General features: G+C 37.4%; 1 protein-coding gene across 3 annotated transcripts in view; it reads right to left on the minus strand.

Moving 5' to 3' along the window:
- The window catches only part of tspan4a (tetraspanin 4a), a 263,024-nt gene that overhangs the window by 226,255 nt on the left and 17,078 nt on the right, over nucleotides 1–19,691 (minus strand). Inside the window, exons 1-2 of one of the 3 annotated variants that reach the window (XM_057833774.1) lie at nucleotides 10,011–10,116; nucleotides 1,848–1,964 (exon numbers count right to left, since the gene is read on the minus strand). In XM_057833774.1, the coding sequence (XP_057689757.1) occupies nucleotides 1,848–1,911 (64 nt within the window). In that variant the 5' untranslated portion in view covers nucleotides 1,912–1,964; nucleotides 10,011–10,116. Of the gene's footprint in view, nucleotides 1–557; nucleotides 704–1,847; nucleotides 1,965–10,010; nucleotides 10,117–19,691 lie in introns of those variants that run through there. The other 2 variants (XM_057833780.1, XM_057833765.1) reach the window with 2 other exon arrangements.

The following is a 19,691-nucleotide window of genomic DNA, read 5'->3' on the forward strand; positions in this document are numbered from 1 at the left end:
GCAAAGAGACAGTCGCTGTTTTCAAAGAGTTCGATGTGACGCGATATTACCAAACAAGACACGCTGACATGTACGACAACATTACAGGGAAGATACGCAGCGAGAAATGAAAGCAACTTTAAGCTAGTTTAATTTCACAGCAGCAGTATTTCTCAAGAGCCTGAGTGTCGAAAGAGAACGCCACAAAGGCGAAATTGTAGAAATTATGAATTAAAATAAATAATAATAAAGCAAATGTGACACACAGAAGGGCTTGCTAAAATTTGTTTAAATATATTGTTCTACGTAAATCAGCCAAGGTAGCCCCCCACATTTTTACCACACCAAATCTGGCCCCCTTTGCAAAAAGTTTGGACACCCCTGTTTAACTGATGATCCGTAGACGAGGCCAGCTTCTTTCACTTGGTACCAGCTAAATATTATTGAAAAAATAATGATGGTGGAAGAAATAAGCATCTTGAATTTGAAACTGTATGTTGTCGGCGATTACCCTCGCAATGATCTTAATTGTGCTTGTCAGCCCAAAACCCTCTAAATGTATATTAAATGCATCTTACCAGATATAAAATGATTACTACATAATCTGTGATGATCGTTTGGTGCCCAGTTTTCTCGTCGAATTGCAGCAGTCCATCTCGCTCTCCTCTCCGGGTCTCTCGGAATACGGTAGAACTTCAAGTCTCTCCGTCTATCTTCTCTGTTACTGCAACCAACCGCCACACACGCCTTCACCATTTTGATTATTAATGTTAAGGAGCATAAAAACACGCCATAATAGGAGGAATTTACGTAGCGGTAATGCGTAAACACGACGAGCTGACGGACAATATGGCGCAGAGGCGTGGTTGTGCTGTCATGTGAGTGGGGTCTATAGTCCGAAAAATACGGTATATAGTGACACTAAGTACTGTACACAATACTATAGTGGGTATGACTGAAATATTGATTTTGTTTTCAATGCAAAGTGGTGATTAGCAGCAAGCCTAGCAGTTTAATTGATCTGTTTATGAGCTTAGTATAATTTTTTTATCATAAATGCATACTATATAAACAAAGAAATATGAAAATCAAAGCATACGTATGCTCTTGTCCTTACAAACTTCCATTTAAACATGGCCTAATAATGCATTTGCAATCAATTTTAATGCACATATTTAAACTTGAACACCTTATTTTCAGAACATGTACCAACATAAGGGCACATTGTGAAGTGGTGAATTCCACTGAAAGATCGCTTTTAAAAGTCCTGCGGCCCACAAACTTCTTGTAAGCCCTTCAGAAAAAGAGAAACTGAAGGGAGGGAATACTCCCGGGAATGGTTGGTATTTTGAAATGTTGTTGTTATCCACAAGTTTATTTCTGGCTTACATCGTGGTCGAGGGAGACCTGCTTTGGCCTATCAGAGCTCACAAGGTCCTCCATCATAACATGTTTTCAAAAGGAGATTTGAAACTGTCGCCAGTAACTTGGCAATGAGAGAGTGTACATGCAGTACCGTCCTTATTACATAGCAACTTTGAACATAAACTTTAAGCATGATTCATGTAAATTAAAACATGATTTATCTTCAGGTAAAGCAAATGTAACATTCATTTTGAAATTCACCCTTAGCGAAAGGGTACGTACAATGCACTGAACATATTCTGATTATCATAATTAATACCGCCAATGATTCCATTCAACAGTCAAAACACTTTTTAAAAAGTTCACTGCCACCGAGCATCCATAAGGTTGAAGTTGATCAAAAGAGACATAAAATAAACAAAGCCGTCTAAATTATAAGAATGTTGCGTGTTTCCTGTTAAAATACTTGTTTTGAAAAGCCAAAAAAGAGAAAAATTACTTACTCTTACTTAGGGTTCGCGCTCTGTGTACCGGCTGCTGTCTCTTCCCAAGCTTTTTCCTCTCCATAGAGCCTCTCTCTCCCTCCTGCTACTTGGGGGCACATGTGACTGACATTCGACCTGTAAAAACAAATGCTGACATCTAGCGGCAACTAAAACAATAGCACTTTAAAGAGCAAAAATAAACTGCCAAGTTGTACAAGTGGTAGTTCGCCAATAAAAACATTAACACTTTCGGGGACAGTGGTCACAAATGTGAACAGCTATTCAAAAGTTCAAATTCAAATTTAAAAATATTTAACACTATACAGGGCAAGTGACTATTTTTGGTCATCATCACTACTATTACTATTATTTTAATAAATTTTATCTCTACATTTAATAAATTATCATTGTACATTATAAATGAATGTCATTATTACTATTTTAATTAATCATTTTATTTTCTCAAACCATTTTGTATAGTTATAAATGAATCAATCTAGCTCATAGACGGGTGTACAAATACTTATTTGCACAAATAAATAGTTAAAAAATCATGGATTGTGATTTCTGAACTTTTCTTTTTAGATTATCTCTCTCGGTGGACATGCACCTGCGATGAAAATGTCAGTATTTTCTTCACTGTATCATTGCTGGCGAAAGATGTCCTATTCATTTAAACCGGGAAGACTGGCTGTAAATGCTCATGTCAGTGCAATTGGCGGTGTTAGAGGTCCAATCCATTTTGTCTGGGAGGGTCGGATAAACGAACGTTCATTCGCTCTGCCAGTTCAAATGAATCAGACGGCATTCAACGAGTTATATGAGTGCCTTGTAAAAGTTAGAAGAAAAACAATCATAATTTGTGCATGAAAGGGTTAATAAGAGCATTGAAGGATTAAAAGAAGGCAAGGTGAGTGAATATGTGACGTTTTTTTGTTAAGACATCTACGTTTCTCCTGCAACAAAAAATATGGCCCCCATTAGGATTAAAAAACAACCTCGCACAAAAATTTGAACATGCCTGTCGCATGAAAAGTTTTTTCACACCAGGGATACCCAAACTTTTGCATTCCATTGTATTTTTCAATTGATCTTCCATCATGCAAAAATTTGGGCACTTTGGGTATACCCAAACTTTATCATGGAATTGTATGAAGTTTGGCCATTGTTTGCAAATGGTCACACATGCACACAAAAGGAAGCGTCCTCGATTGATTTCAGTTGGAAGTTAAGGGCTGTTGGTGTGTTTGATAGTAAACCAAAAATATTGGTCACTACTTTACAGTTCCTATCTAAAACATTTTTATTCGGAAATCCCAATCCAGTGGCGCAGGAAGTGTAGTGCTGAAGGTGGGAAACACTAAATAAGATCCTCAGCACCTCCTGTTGTGGGTGATTACAAGTGCCCCTGTCCTAATCAGTGTTTCAATGACACATTAAAAACTAATTTTGGAAATTTGATTTTGCAACTACTATTGAAGCAACATTAACCTTGAGCCAGGTAAGGCCGTTCTTGCTTTTAAGAAACTTAAAGTGAGAACTGGATGGCTGGAGAATATGGCGTGACCCTCTACATTTTGAGTTGACTGACCTTGAATCTGAAATGCGAAGGGCACAACGCAAAAGCCACTGAAACTATTGAAGGTGGATGAGTGGGGATAGAACTCACAGGGTGTTCAAATACGTATTTTCCTCACTGTATATTTACCCAACATGTTTTAGATTTTCCCCTATTATAGCTACAGTAATATTTACTGTACAAAAGTCGTATGGAAAAATACAGTGGTATGAAAATGTTTGCGCGCAATTGATAATTTTCAAGATTTTCCTTTATAAATCACTGGTTGTCCAGATAAGCAATTACAGAATGATGGGAAGGGGTTTTTTTGGGTTGTTTTTTTTTTTTTTTTTTTTTTTTAAATCAACAGTGATCAACAATCTAGTGTGGGTGGTATTTTCTCGTGTTGTTAAATTTTTTTAAGCCTCGGAACCGGTAATAACAATGGATAGAGGCATCGTATTTTTGAATTGCTCATCTAGCTCAGGGTTATTCTGAGGTCATCTCAATCTTGGAAATACCATATATAGGCATCAGGAATGCTCAGATAGAATCATTACATCTAGCACAAACATCCACCAGGATTGCAATTGCAATTTTACAAATTACATTTTTGTCAGCATTGAAAATTACCTTCATAAAACATGTTTTGGTGCCATTTTAAAAACAAGTAGCATTTTTTAAATTTGACCTTACATATCTAATGTTGTATCCAACCTGATTCCATGTGAGTGTGTTTGAGCTATTTGTCTTGTACCTACTTATTTATTTCTCTAAGGACTGGGCACTGGATATTGCACTACTTTGTCATTTTAGCAATTGTGCTACAATCTGCATTTCCCTAACGTGAAACTTGGGGGAAAAGTATTTCTATGTCAGAAAGGTCAATGGACATTTGGCAGCAGCTTCACTGTGACATAATAATGCGCTAGAAAAACACTTATTATTTACTCTTATATCCATCCAGCCAGCCAACCTGCCATGTTATACATTTTTCCTTTAATGCTAAAGTGCACTATATAAAAATCCGCTGTCAATTACAGGCACACAAAACCATTCACACTTAGGACAGTTTTCAGCTCATATGCTCTAAGGCTGTGAAGAGTGAACCGAAGGGAAAACAGCTATCACACTGATGCAAGAAGAGTAAGGACATGGAAGACAGACCCCTGTATAATATCACCACACCACAACTTGTTGTGTAGAGTCTTTAGGAATGCGTCAAAAAGCCACCAGTTTTACTTTAGTTAGTACAGGTTATTCTCGGGTCAAACTGATCCAAAGTGTACCTCCATACTAGCTATGCCCAAATGAAACATTGTTAATATGCACATTGGGTCATGGAGTAAAACGCTGCAATATTATGAAAGTCAAGCTTGCTGGTTGAGATATGGCTTTTTAATTCAGAAACATGATGGAAAGAAGAGGTTATGCATATGTTAATGAAGTGGTTGTGAGAATTGAATTATTTAAATTTTATTGAAATGATGATGGGGAACAATATATTGAGGTCACATAGGTCTTAGGACCGCTATTGGCATAATCACACGATTATTACATAACCATATGGTCGTACAGGAAATCAGCTCTCCATTACGACATTACTCAAGTAAGGGAATTTTAAGCAATAGTCAAATGGCCTCAATCAACAGGGCCCGTGTCAAACTCAAGGCCTGTGGGCCAAGTGTGGCCGCCACAGAGATTTGAAAAGGCCTGATTGCTAAAAACAAACAAGGAAGTAACAATATCCTGCTACTAGAGAGCAGTGTACCTATTAAAAAAATGCAACAATGGGATTTTTACATTTTAAAGTGTTTTATTGATGATAAAACTAATGCTAAAATATAATGTTGGTGTGCTATTATGTGTTGATATTTGCGTGCAACGAGATATGAATGATTAGCCTGGTGGCACTTGTCCATGATGGCAGCCTGACTAAAAAGCTTAAAGGGAATCGCGGACTTAAAGACTTGTAGGCGCTAATAGGCCACAATTGTTCTCTTTTACTAAAATATGTTATTATTCATTCATTCATTTTCCATGCCGCGAAACACATAAAATATTGCCATTGATTTAAAAATCTATAATATTTAGTATATGTTTTGACCTACGGAGTGCGCCATGATTTATGCGCGCAATGGACACTCGGGATGATTACGTAGTTTGTCACTGTCACTAGACGAACACTACCGGGTTACTGCAATTCAGACGTCCAACACATGTGCACGTCGGTTAAAAATGGCAAGCACTTACTATTCGTGTTTTTATTGAGTATTTTATTACCTTTTCATTGCCTCAAAATACTTTTTGCATGTGTTTCCCGCTCATACTTTTAAGCATCGTGTTTTCTTGTGGTAGCTTTAAACAGGCATGAAAATGGGTCAGGGGTTAAAAAGGTGAGAAGGGTGTGGAGGAAATATGTTCCAGTACAATGTATACCTCAACAAAATATTGAGCTCTGTCGACCCACACTGCGTTTCAGCAGGGCCGTGCAGAGAGCGGTGGAGGGGCGGGTGCTCGTAGATCAAAAGGGGCACATGAACAAGTATTTAATACACCTTAAAACAACATAACTTCAATTTTAACCAGCTTTAGATAATAATTGGCTGCGACTGTGACATACTTTAATTGGGAGGGGGCAACAGTGAATAGAAATCAAAACTGTCATCAACACTTTCTGGCTGTGACTCAGTCAGTCTGCCTCTTTTCTTCCTTCAACCTCTGCATCAAAACTTCCTTCCTCAACTTGTTCATCTGAGAACAAACCACATCAGATGGTCACTGAGCCACCAACAGCACAGTTTTCTCAAAACTATTATTTCATTATTATCCATACTTAACAACTCTAGCACCTAATGATTAATAAAGCAATGACATAAAATCTTATAGAAAAATAACATTGTAATTGTGTTTATAATTGTATTTAATACCCGACTATCCTTGCAAACTTGTTCTTACCAGGTCTGCTATTCACCCAGCTGATGAGGTATCCACTGCCTTTAGCAGCCTCATCCAACTCCTTTTTTTATCCCTCAATCTCCTTTCCCTACGAGGCATGTCTATGTAATGAAATATAAATATTAAAAAAAAACAACAACAACAGCCTCCCCGGTGGCTTTTAGTTTTAAAGCTTTCTTAATTTCTTTCTCTCTCAATAACGATGGAGGTAGATTTGTCTTTTTGTTATTCAATCAAAAAACAAAGTTACTTCTATCAAAAACAAAGTTGCTTCAATCAAAATACAGGATATACTTTTAATCTCAAAAAAGTCACTTCAACAATAAAAATTGTTTTTGATTGCAAAAATAAATTTGAGACAAAAAATGCATTTGAAAACTATTTTTCTTGACTGAAACAAATTTTTCCATTGAAGTAATGTTGTTTTGCGTTTGGGCCACATTTTGGCTAGGACATTTGTGTCTTTATTATTCAATCAAATAAGTTGCTTCAAACAAAAAATATATATAAAAAGAAAAACTTTTCACATGTGTCAATCACCGTTTAACAAAGCCTGAGAGGGTTTGAGTAGACTCACTATGAAGCATTTAATAAAGCCAAGCATTTTCTTACTACTTTATTCTTGTTTAAAAATAATTCGGTGGGGCAGTAACATGTTTAAAATTTATCTTAGTTCTTACATTTTGAAGTGCTTGAAAACCATTTCTAAATGATACTTTGGTGAAAAAAGTGAAAAAACATGTCTTATATATGTATCTTTTTTTCCAAAAAATGGGGGGGGGGGGCTACTTCGCGGTTTTCACTTATTCACTTGTTCTGGTCCCCATTAACCGCGAAAAACGAGGGATCCCTGTATTTATGAAAAGCTCTAAGAAGCAAGAGTCATTCCCGCCACTCGTCGGGCCGGTGTTGTGCCGACACCGGCCGTCAGCTCAAATCCAAGCCGAAAATAACGCGTCTCCGGCGGACGACGGGAGCGATGTGAGGCGCCGGCCGTCAGCTCAAGTCCCAGCTGAAAATAAAGTGTCTCTGGCGGACGACGGGAGCGATGCGAGGCGCCCCACTCCATCCGAGAGCATGTCGCTTAATTTGACTCAACAGTGCGTTTCTTCGTTAATATTACCGCTAAATACACGAGCTTGACGCCAATTTAACGGGAGCTATTTTTTCACGGGAGATTTGGCTAGCTCTGGCAGTGTTCAACGCAAGCTGCAACGAATGGCAGTAACTTTATTATATCGCAAAATATGAAAACGATTGAAAGCATTACTTACCAAATTCAATCTGCTGGCAAATACAGGGAAGTGTGTATGCTGCGCTCTGGTCTGCCCCGCTCTGGATAAGGCCTGCTTTTTGTTTTCGCAGCATTGCAATGCAACCAAAGGCTCTTCCAAGCACGCCATGTACAGTTAAAGTAAAGAGTGCGCGCGATTAGAATAATGGAACGGGCCGATGATTGGTTCTCGTCAGCGAAGCATCTAGAAGGATTTGCTGACTGGATTTCTTAAATGCTCAGTTTACGTACTAAGTTAATCAAATGATGATGATAATAATAATAATAATTATTAAATAAAACCTCCCGCCCCCCCCCTCCTCCCAAAAAGAATTTCTCCTTGGATCTACGCAATTCACGTAGGTCGCCCTTTTTGACTTCAAAACGGCGAATTTCGCCGAAAGGTGAGATATTTTCATGCCTGTTTAAAGCAGATTGTTGATATTTTGACCACATTAGTCACATAGCATATTTAACCACCCTTATTTGATATTACTACGTTGAAGTATTTTCTTAAGGCATCTTTAGTATGTTCAAAAACAAGCCGAAAGTGCATGGTAGTACTTTGGGTGTCAAATTCACCTCTTGTAGGACGTTTCGCCAGTGTAGCACATTATGACAGAACACCGGTTTTGTCATACTCTCGTGTCGTCACATCCCGTCTTTCCTGTACATTTTGCTTTTTCTGCTCGTGTTGTGAAATATCAACAGTGCTGTCATGCTCGTTATTATCTTTCGGGTTTAAATTGAAAGGACTGAACAGATGACATGTTTATGTTGCTAGAGTCATACTCTGAAAGTCCGGCAACATAACCATGAGATTTCATGGCCCTGTGACGTCACCAACAATAGCTACCTACTAGTTAAACTAATTTTACAAATTGTATGAAAGCGAAAACATCAAGAGGGGTTTCAATATCAAATCATTTTAACTCATAATAACGTTTATCTTTTAAGAACTACAAGTCTATCCGTGGATCGTTTTAACATGGATTAACATTTTAAAACAGTGATTAATGGAGTTATGTCAATTTATTAACTCGACAAATTATAGAGATTCTGCAATTGGCTGGCAACCAATTCAGGATGTACCCCGCCTACTTCCCATAGTTAGCTGGGATAGGCTCCAGCACCTCCGTGACCCTCGTGAGGAAAAGAGGCATGGGAAATGAATGAATTAATGAATTATGGTGATTTACGTTATAAGTACAAAGCTTGTACCAAACCTTTTTTACGTCTATATATGCAAACATATATGGTTTTTAGAAAAATGTTTGATTTGCATTTGGTCCTTCGAGTTTTATGCGATTAGGTTGAGCAAAACCTCCCAACAGAGAAGAGCAACCTATGACAACTATAGCTTTTTTTCAAAGTAGCCTTGACCAGAAAATATAATTGGGGCTTGTGGAACAGTATCAAAAGTAATGAGAACAGTGTTTGTCCAGCTCCAGGGGGAATTACAGGCTCAAAGAATTTGAGAAATTAATTAGCATGTAATTGGCACATTTGACAAATGCGCTCTTTCATCTAGATATAAAGTGTGCCACCAATTTAAACCTGCTCAGTAATTTACATAATAATTAAAATGTCTACATTCATGCCAATGGGAGGCTGCAATCTCCACAACCAACAAATTGTTGGTCTAACACATTGGAACTAGGCTGCCGATTCGCAAAATAAAAAAATTTAAAATTCTATTCAATCATCCTTCATAATTTTATTATTGTAATTTATTGTTATTTTAGTATAATCATCTTTTCATCATAATATTCATTTAAAGTGGCTTCTATTATGTATTTGCATCCATTTTCTTTACCTCTCAACATGTAACGAAGTGAAGTCAACTGGTGCTTAAACTCAGATGGCTTTACTTTAAATAACAGACTACTGCATGTGAGGGATATCATCCATTCATCTTGCTGCCATACAAGAGATTACGAAGCACTGTGCTGTGGCAAATTATAGTGTCGCAATCAGGTGAGCTGCAGTCCAAACACTATTCATTTACGACGAATAATTTATCTGCGTATAGCGGCTTATTGTAGCGTCTGCCTCACAGTTCCAATATCAAGGGTTCAATCCCGGGTTCCAGCCCTCTAGGTTGGGGTTTGTATGTTCTCCTCGTGCCTGCGTGAGTTTTCTTCGGGTACTCCAGCTTCCTTCCACATCTCTAAAAACACGTTTGATAGCTGTGTGAATACTCAAAATTTTACATAGGTGGGATTCTGAATGTGGGTGTGTTTTTTTTGAGAGACGCTTTCAGGCAAATCAAAGGATGCAAGGGCCAACTTGAAATTCTTCCACTTTCAATTGTTAAACAGAGGATGAGAATCGGCGAAAAAAAAAATCTGTTTTATATTTAAAAAAGAAAAGAAAAAAACACTTCCCTCACCCTTCCACCATCTTCCCCTGGTAGGCTGAGAACTGTTCTTTTCAAGCTAGGGTCCCCTACCAGAGGCCTGGGAGCTTGAGGGTCCTGCGCAGTATCTGTGTCTGATGTTTCTTCAGGTATCTGCTGGAGCCACTTCTGGGAGTAAAATTAGTCAAATTGGATTGGACATCTATCGTCGTCAATTACGATGAAACATGGTCACTCAATACCTGCCTTCCCAATTAAAATAAACTGTCAATGGCAACGAATGAGTCAGGGGCGAAAAGAAATAAAATAATTCAGAGTTATAAGGATATTGAAATGTGTATATTTATACGTATTTACACTATTAATAAAAAAAATTGCAGAACAAAAAGAAAATGTCCAGTGACCGCAAAAAAAGAAGAAAGAAAGAAAATCACTACCAAAGTAGCTCAATTCATCTCATCGGATTATTTATATATATATATATATATATATATATATATATATATATATATATATATATATATATATATATATATATACATGTTTATGTATTTAAGTAAAACTAAATACTGTGATCCAGGGCTATACAAATAAAATTGAATTGAATTGAATTAAAACAAAATACTGAAATTCTAGAGTTTCCGATACTCATCTCAGCATGTTGAAAAGTTTTGACGCCTGAGTAAACGGAGAGGCACTGTTTAAGTGACTAACTCCGTAGTGTTAAAGATGACATGGGGTGGCGTGGCTTAGTGGAAGAGTAGTTGTCCCCCAACCCAGAGGTTGAAGGTTCTATTCTCCGCCCTAATGAAGTTGCCTAAGTATCCTTGATCAATATAACAGCAGGCATAACACTGGTTACCATTACCACCATTAGAAGTGCCACAGAGTGTAGAACGAATTAAAGCGCTTTATGAAGGCTGAATTCAATGATATTTTCATACTTCGCTGTGGACCAAACACAACTGCGGGCCTGCCTCGGTGAACCCTACCTCCTTTCTATAGTTACCTGGGATAGTCTCCAGCACCCCCACATAGAGCTGAAACAAATACTCGAGTAACTCGAGTTTAAAAACTGAGCCGAGTAATTTTATTCGCCTGGAGGAATTCTTTAATTTTGCCAGCTCTAAGCGTCACGTTTTCCCCAGACTACTATTAATGCGGGACAATGCGCAGACGTCACGTGCGTAGAGGAAGAAGCAAAAATAACTGACTGCAGCCGACAGCCTCTACAAACTATACCAACATTGCTAAAAACTACGCGCATGATGCTACGGTGGTACCAGGTAGCGTCTGATGCGTCTCATAGATATCACATGTCCAGTGGGGAAAACAAGTATTTGATACACTGCTAATGGGTTTTCCCATTGGCAGTGTATCAAATACTTGTTCTCCCCACTGCATATAGAACTAGATGCGAAATGACAGAATCGGCGGCGTTAGTAACGAGCCGCCATCTTAAAGCAGTAGATTTCTCAGCGCTAATAAATATGATTAACGGTACTGTCCCTTGCTCACGTAAGGTTAGCCCTGTGGAGGGCTAGGTTGCTATTAATTATGACTACTGTCGATGCGTGGCTAACGTGTCTTACATACAGGCTTTATTTAATCTGTAAAAACATAGCGCTGTAGAGTGATGGGGTATGGAGGTAGATTTGTGTCTTTATTATTCAATCCAAAAAAAAGTTGCTTCAATCAAATAAAAAGTTGCTTCAATCAAAATATATATTTTCAATCGAAGAAAACGTCTCTTCAATAAAAAAAAATGTGTTTGAATGCAAAAATAAATTTGAAACTCAAAAAAATATATTTGAAAACTATTTTTCTTTGATTGAAATGTTTTTTTTTAATTTAAGTCGGGTTTTTTTTTTATTGAAACACCATTTTTGATTGAAGTCATGTCATTTTGCGTTTGGACCACATTTTGGCTAGGACATTTGTGTCTTTATTATTCAATCAAAAATTAAGTCGCTTCAAACAAAAAAATATATATTTTCAAAAGAAAAATTACTTCAATCAAAATTTTAAAAAATTCAGTCGTAGAAAAAAAGGTTTGAATGTGAAAAAAATATCTGAGACTCAGAAATTCGCATTTCAACACTTTATTTTTCATTCAAACCGCTTTCTTTGATTGAAGCAATCCTTTTTGTGTTCAAGCCGTATTAGGGGTAGGACATTTGTGTCAAAATCATTCAATCGCAATAAAAGTTGCTTTAATCAAAAAACTATTTTTAATCAAAGAAAAAAATCTTTTGCAAAAATATATATTTTTTGAAAATATATTTTTTTATTTGAAATATATATATTTTTTTATTGAAGTATCACTTTTTTGAAAAGCAAAAAGTTTTAAACTCTTTTTTTTTTTCCAAAGTGGAAAAAGTTTTGAACACACTTTTTTTTTTGAAGTGGGAAAAGTTTTGAAGGCACTTTTTTTCGATTGAATCATTTTGACACAAAGATTCAACTTCGACGCTAGTTCCGGTGTGTTTGAGTGGCAGCTGATTGCGCCAATGACATAAAAGTATGAAGCAAGAATAATGGCCACCAGGGCTCCATCCAGCCATCGGAGTCTCCTGGAGTCCAAGCCGAATATAGGGCACCGGTACGGGGGTGCAACATCGGCATTTCACCGGAGTACCCGCAACGGCACGTTTCCCTGTCGCGGCACACTGGTCGGACCCCGATATCACCCCCCAGGCGCGGAGGCCGCCTGTCGAGTGGACGGTCCGCGAATGACACGACACTCATTCAAAGTTGAAGCGACGGGGCTCCAGGCGTGGACGCCGGCGACTCGCCGGTAGTCCACTCTCTTACTGGGCAGGCTAGTGTCGGGCCACTCGCCGACCACTCTTGTACCGGCGCGTCGCGGACACTCCGGTTGGAACCAATTGCCAACCGTCACGTCAGGGCAGCGGGTGAAGTTCGCCGTGTTGAATCACATTAAGCAGCAGGGCACCGTACTCCGGTGAAATGCCGATGTCACACCCGCGTGCCGGTGCCCTATATTCGGCTTGGACTCCAGGAGACTCCGATGGCTGGATGGAGCCCTGGTGGCCATTATTCTTGCTTCATACTTTTATGCCATTGGCGCAATCAGCTGCCACTCAAACACACCGGAACTAGCGTTGAAGTTGAATCTTTGTGTCAAAATGATTCAATCGAAAAAAAAGTGCCTTCAAAACTTTTCCCACTTCAAAAAAAAAGTGTGTTCAAAACTTTTTCCACTTTGAAAAAAAAAAAAAAGTTTAAAACTTTTTGCTTTTCAAAAAAAGTGATACTTTAATACAAAATATATATATTTAAAATAAAAAAATATATATTAAAAAAAAAGTTTTTGCAAATGATTTTTTTCTTTGATTAAAAATAGTTTTTTGATTAAAGCAACTTTTATTGCGATTTAATGATTTTGACACAAATGTCCTACCCCTAATATGGCACAAACACAAAAAAGGATTGCTTCAATCAAAGAAAACGGTTTGAATGAAAAATAAAGTGTTCAAATGCGAATTTCTGAGTCTCAAATATTTTTTCACATTCAAACCTTTTTTTCTACGATTGAATATTTTTTATATTTTTGATTGAAGTGATTTTCTTTTGAAAATATATATTTTTTTGTTTGAAGCGACTTAATTTTTTATTGAATAATAAAGACACAAATGTCCTAGCCAAAATGTGGTCCAAACGCAAAATGACATGACTTCAATTAAAAATGGTGTTTCAATCAAAAAAAACTTGACTTAAATCAAAAAAAAAAATGTCAATCAAAGAAAAATAGTTTTCAAATATATTTTTTTGAGTTTCAAATTTATTTTTGCATTCAAACACATTTTTTTTGATTGAAGAAACGTTTTCTTCGATTGAAAATATATATTTTGATTGAAGCAACTTTTTATTTGATTGAAGCAACTTTTTTTTTGATTGAATAATAAAGACACAAATCTACCTGCATAATGGGGGTGTAAAATAAAAATGCTAACTGTAAATTTTAGCTAAGTAGTCATTGCTGGATAAAACACCAAATAGGACGGGTCCCTCATTTGCTCCAATACAGCAGGTATCATACATTTATTTCGAACATTGCAAAAACTCAAAATCCTATCAGGACTAACAGTTTAGACTAACTTAAAACTTAACTAGAAATTACAAATAACTTGACACAATTGGTAATTCAATTGAAACACCTGGGGAAAACACCTAACTTTTAAGTGATGTGTGTTATCAAGCGTAATTACATTTTTAGATAAGAAATAATATTCTTTTTTTTTAAGATCTAGAAGTTTTTTGAGTGAAAGTAGTGAATTAGTTTTTGTTTTTTCTAGTCACATCTGAGATGCAATTGTTCATCGAAAATAAAGACACTGATTGACTGAAAATGGTTCAATATTAGGTGAAAGTTCTTGTTTTCTCATGTATATTTATAATTGCTCTTTACCTAAAAAAATGTTTTATCCGATTACTGAATTAATTGATAGAATTTTCAGTGGAATACTTGATTACTAAAATATTCGATAGCTGCAGCTCTACCCCCACAACACTCTTAAGAATAAGCAGTAAAAAAGATGAATGAATGAAGAACATTTTGTGACCAAGAGACCAATTAAATTGTCTTTAACACAATGGCGGTATGTTGTTACAACAGACTAATAGTTTTGTTTTATCAGCATAGATCTCACAGAGTCAACAAATTTAGTAAGACAGAATAACTGTGTTTAATTACTTTTATTTTAGTGTTTGTGCCATGAGATTTTCCAACTAGTATACGTAATCTATAACAGCTTGTCTCTTGGCTCAATAGTTAAGAAACACTGCTGTGCAGTGCTATTGGTCAGTTTATTCGAACAAAAAGAATTCTTATAATAATGTAAATTTAACCACGGTGTTGCATTTATTTCTCAGTGGCAAAAGCTTTAGCGTGGGACTACTGGTAAACAAACCCAAAACCAGGGGTCAGTAACCTTTTTGAAAGTGAAAGGTACTTCTTGAAACTGATTAATGCAAGGAGTAGTAGTTTGATACACACTTCTGAAATACAAACTTTGCCAAAATTACCTTCAGTCCAGATCATATTAATAATTTCTCACAATAACTTTTAAAAATACTGTATAATAAATTTCATTGTGCAACGCTTAATTTCTGTAAAGCTGTCAGTGTTTACACCTGCTATGTTGACAACTTAATACTGTACCTGTTATTTTTATGCTTTTATTGACTGCACTTTTACAAAGCTGACCATGAGTAGCTAAGTAGAGCACTGGCATGGATTTTGGAATTGTGAAATGAAGCGGATCTAAAAAGCTTGGAGGGTTGAACTATTGTTTCTCTATATCTGTGCCACACTTAAAAATGGATGTTACATTTGCTTGTTTTCTTTAAACTCATTTTATTTGCACATCATTGAGGTCATGCATACTGTGGTCTAGAACGGAATACATTCACTGTTTATTTTATAGGTTTTGCCAGGATAGATGGATGAGTGAATTGGTTACTCATATTATCAAACATTTATTGAGCAGCAATATACTTGACCCTGGAGGCATACCGTATGAGCTTTGACTTTCAGAGGTAACAAACTTGCTCAAAATATATTTTTTTTTTAAAACTGAGAGAAAAAAATGGGAAAAAATAATTCCACAGCACACTGTATTTTGGCCAAAGAGCAGAGCCTTATAAGTCCATTGAATACGGAAGCTCGATTTAGAAGAACTATTAGTTTTCTGCTCTACCCTTGTAATTTGAACGTGCAAAGAGTCAATGAAAAAAAATGTTAAATGACGCAGGAGCCGAAACATCTGGTGTGATTTACATTGCAAAAGGTAAACTGAACAGAAAACACACAGATCATTTATCTGTGGAGGGACTGGGTGATGACTTATTTTTTCTAGAGCTCAGATTTACATTGCAAAAGGTAAACTGAATAGAAAAAAAAAACAGATCATTGATCTGTGGAGGGACTAGCTGATGACTCATCTTTTCTAAAGCTCACTATGATGACACTAATATGCTCATTGAACAGAGAAGTGGATAACACACTGTCGTTTACTAGGCTGGCCCCTATGTTTTGCTAAATTAATGACAACAAAGCCAAATATAGTAGTTAATACTAGAGTTGCCCACAGCATTCACATTCGCGTTAGCATTAGGCTAATGCTAACGGAGAGTCGGCGAGCATCCTCTTATACTCTCGGACAATTTTTATTTATTTTTTTTTTTTACATACAGTTCGTAGCGTCCAGGTTGGTGTAATTTTCTAAAAAATAATGTACTCTTTTCCTGCTGAGTGTGTATTATAACCAAGCTGGTGATAGATTTGTAGATGCTCGTAGATGGTAGCATAAGTGCTTGTATGGCAATATTCAGTCGAAATTGTTGGAAACCTATATTTATTTTTTATTTTCGAAGTATAGGTTTTGAATTTTACAGACGATGACATGGAGTAAACGTTGACTAAAACTAGACGAAATTAGTCTGAGATTTCATCAACAACAAGTAGTACGAAGACAAACACATTTGAAATGACCAAGACTAATAAGTATTATCGTCCATAACACCACTAAGACCAAAATTAAAAGGGCTGTCAAAAACAATACTGCATTGAACAAAGATGGCAGCGACACTTGTCCCAGAGGGTTTAATGTGGGTGATGTGGCCCCTTTTTGGCCCCTGTTTCAGAAAAATCTTAGAACCACCACTGCATGTATAAGACAATATCATATACAACCCCTAGCAAAAAGTATGGAATCACCAGTCTCAGACAAGCACTCACTCAGACTTTTTATTATGTAGAACAAACTCCGATAAAAAGCTTGAAAAAAGTAACAAATTAGTTCAAAGTGCAACTCCTTGGCATTCAGAAACACTAAAAGAAATGAATAAAAAACATTGTGGTGGTCAGTAAATGTTACTTTTATGGAGCAAGTGCAGGGAAATAAATATGGAATCACTCCATTCTGAAGAATAAAAAAATGGAATCACTCCATTTTGAGTTGAAAATACGGACACACCCAGTCAATTTCCTTTGGGCCCCTCCCTCAGATTAGATCTTCTCGTTAGTCAGCAGATAAAAACAGTGCAGTTATCACACCTTGGAGGGCTGCTGGACCAAGTAGATTCACAAGATGGCTCCAACAAGAGAGATGTCTCTTGAGACCAAGGAGCGGATCATCAAACTTCTTGAAGAAGGTAACGCTTCACGTATGGTTGCCAAATATGTGGGCTGTTCACAGTCAGCTGTATCAAAAACCTGGACCAAGTACAAACAGCATGGCAAGGTTGTTAAAGTTAAGCGTACTGGTAGACCGAGGAAGACATCCAAACGTCATGACAAACAACTAAAGGCCATGTGTCTTGAAAACAGAAGTTGTACAACAAGACAAATGAAGAACAAATGGTAGAAAGTTGGAGTCAAGGTATGTGACAGGACTGTGCAAAATCGCCTAAAGGAAATGGGATTTTTATACAGGAAAGCTAAAAGGAAATCATCATTTACACTTAAACAGAAAAGAATAAGGCTGCAATGGGCTAAGGAGAGGCAATCAAGTACTGTATTAGACTGGATGAAGATTATTTTGACTGATGAGTCAAGATTCTGCATTGGACAAGGTGATGATGCTGGAACTTTTGTCTGGTGCCGTTCCAGTGCGATATACAAAGATGACTGCCGGAAGAAAACATCAAAATTCCTCAGTTCTTGATGATATGGGGCTGCATGTCAGGCAAAGGTACTAGTGAGATGGCTGTGGTTAAATCTTCAATAAATGCACAAGTTTACATTGAAAATTTAGACAGCTTTCTTATCCCTTCAATTGAAAATATGTTTGGGGATAAGGAAATCATTTTCCAAGATGACAATGCACCATGCTACAGAGCTTAAAGTGCCTGTGACACGAAAAAGCATGTTTATTTCATAATACACGCGGTATTTTATGCCCCTGAATGATATGGGCCGCTTGGATGTGTGTGGAAGCGATCACTATTCTTATTTAGTTTTTTTAATCCCGCGCCATGAAAATGAGTGACTTCCGGCTTCGGTCTTGCATTGAGGAGGAGGGCGCTGTAACGTGTACGGTAGAAGACGTCCTCTTCACGCTACAGTGTACTGTTGTGTATGAGGACGAAGGATTCAGCTGATTTTGCGGATTAATACGTTTATTTTTCGCATCACGCCAGCCAAACGGCTGCAGAAAAGTCATTCTGTATGAGGGAGAGGCGTATGCGCCTTTTTGGAGTTTCAAAAGGTTCCCATTCACCGTGGATATTTACTGTGGGACCATTGGACTTACGAGGAAGTGAGTAAACATCTTGTTTTGTATTATCTCAAATACGAATACAGCGATTACAAAGTAAACACTACAAACTTTCTTTAAATGAAGGACTACTTACGTTTGATCATTGATAGGCATGTAAAAAGCTCTCCTAATGCTCATTAGCAGCAGCACGTTAGCTACACAACAACTCCAGCCACCCTCCTCCGGGGAACGAACTGTAAATTGCTCTCCGCCGGGCGGTTTGCCGAGCCGCGATGACATCCGACAACCGGGTCGTCATGTCAAATAATCCAGGATCGTTATGTGTGATTTTCCGCTTCGAAGACTTTGAAACATCACTCGGTTCGGGTTAGCATGTCGGCTAGCTGTCACGCCTTCTGGTTTGTTTACATTCTCCGAAGCCGGGGAAGGGAAATGACATATGTCCGATTTAGGTGTCATAAAATATCGTTCGGGAGGTGCAACAGTAAAGGGGAAGTCGACAGTTTTGACCATTATGGAGTAATTTTGCCATGTCGTCCTGAATAAATGCATTTTTATTATTTCATATTCCATTCAGCACAAGACTGTTATTTGTCATGACCATGCCATTTATTTAGCTATTGGGGAAAATACTTGGATAAAAAGAATATCCTGTAAAAATATTGAAGTAAAGAGACAGAAACAATGACATTTTGCCGCTCTCTTCGTCGCGTTTTCCTCGTTGTGAATAGTTCCCCCTCGACGGGCTGACTGGTCCTTCTCAAGCCATTTATATAGCTATTGGGGAAACTACTTGGATAAAAAGAATATCCTGTAAAAATATTGAAGTAAAGAGACAGAAACAATGACATTTTGCCGCTCTCTTCGTCGCGTTTTCCTCGTTGTGAATAGTTCCCCCTCGACGGGCTGACTGGTCCTTCTCAAGCCATTTATATAGCTATTGGGGAAAAATACTTGGATAAAAAGAATATCCTGTAAAAATATTGGAGTAGAGAGACTGAAACAATTACATTTTGCGGCTCTCTTCGTCGCGTTTTCCTCGTTCTGAATAATTCCCCCTCAATGGGCTGAATAGTAAAACCGATGAGCCCAGTCTACCGCTGACGTCATCCACCTGTTAGGGACGCTAAAGCCCTATAATGGTGGGCGTGGCTAACCGGCAGATTAAAAAACTAATTTCTCGTCATCTGTGCTTTGCTAAATTGTTGAATATAGTCGAATCGTCTCAAAATATGATTCTAATTCACATAATAATGCCATTTAAGACTTTTTTTCTCGTGTCATATGCTCTTTAAACTGTTAAAGCATTCCTTGGAGAAAGACTCATCCAGTCAATGTCAGGGCCTGCAAATAGCCCAGATCTCACCCTACAAACCCCACAAACCTGTGGCGGAAATTGTAAAAAAAAAAAAAAAAAAAAAAAAAAAAAAAAGGTCCACAGCAAGGCTCCGGCCTGCAAGGATGATCT

The sequence above is a fragment of the Corythoichthys intestinalis genome, chromosome 1, assembly GCF_030265065.1.
Source record: "Corythoichthys intestinalis isolate RoL2023-P3 chromosome 1, ASM3026506v1, whole genome shotgun sequence".
Classification (NCBI taxonomy): Eukaryota; Metazoa; Chordata; class Actinopteri; order Syngnathiformes; family Syngnathidae; genus Corythoichthys; species Corythoichthys intestinalis.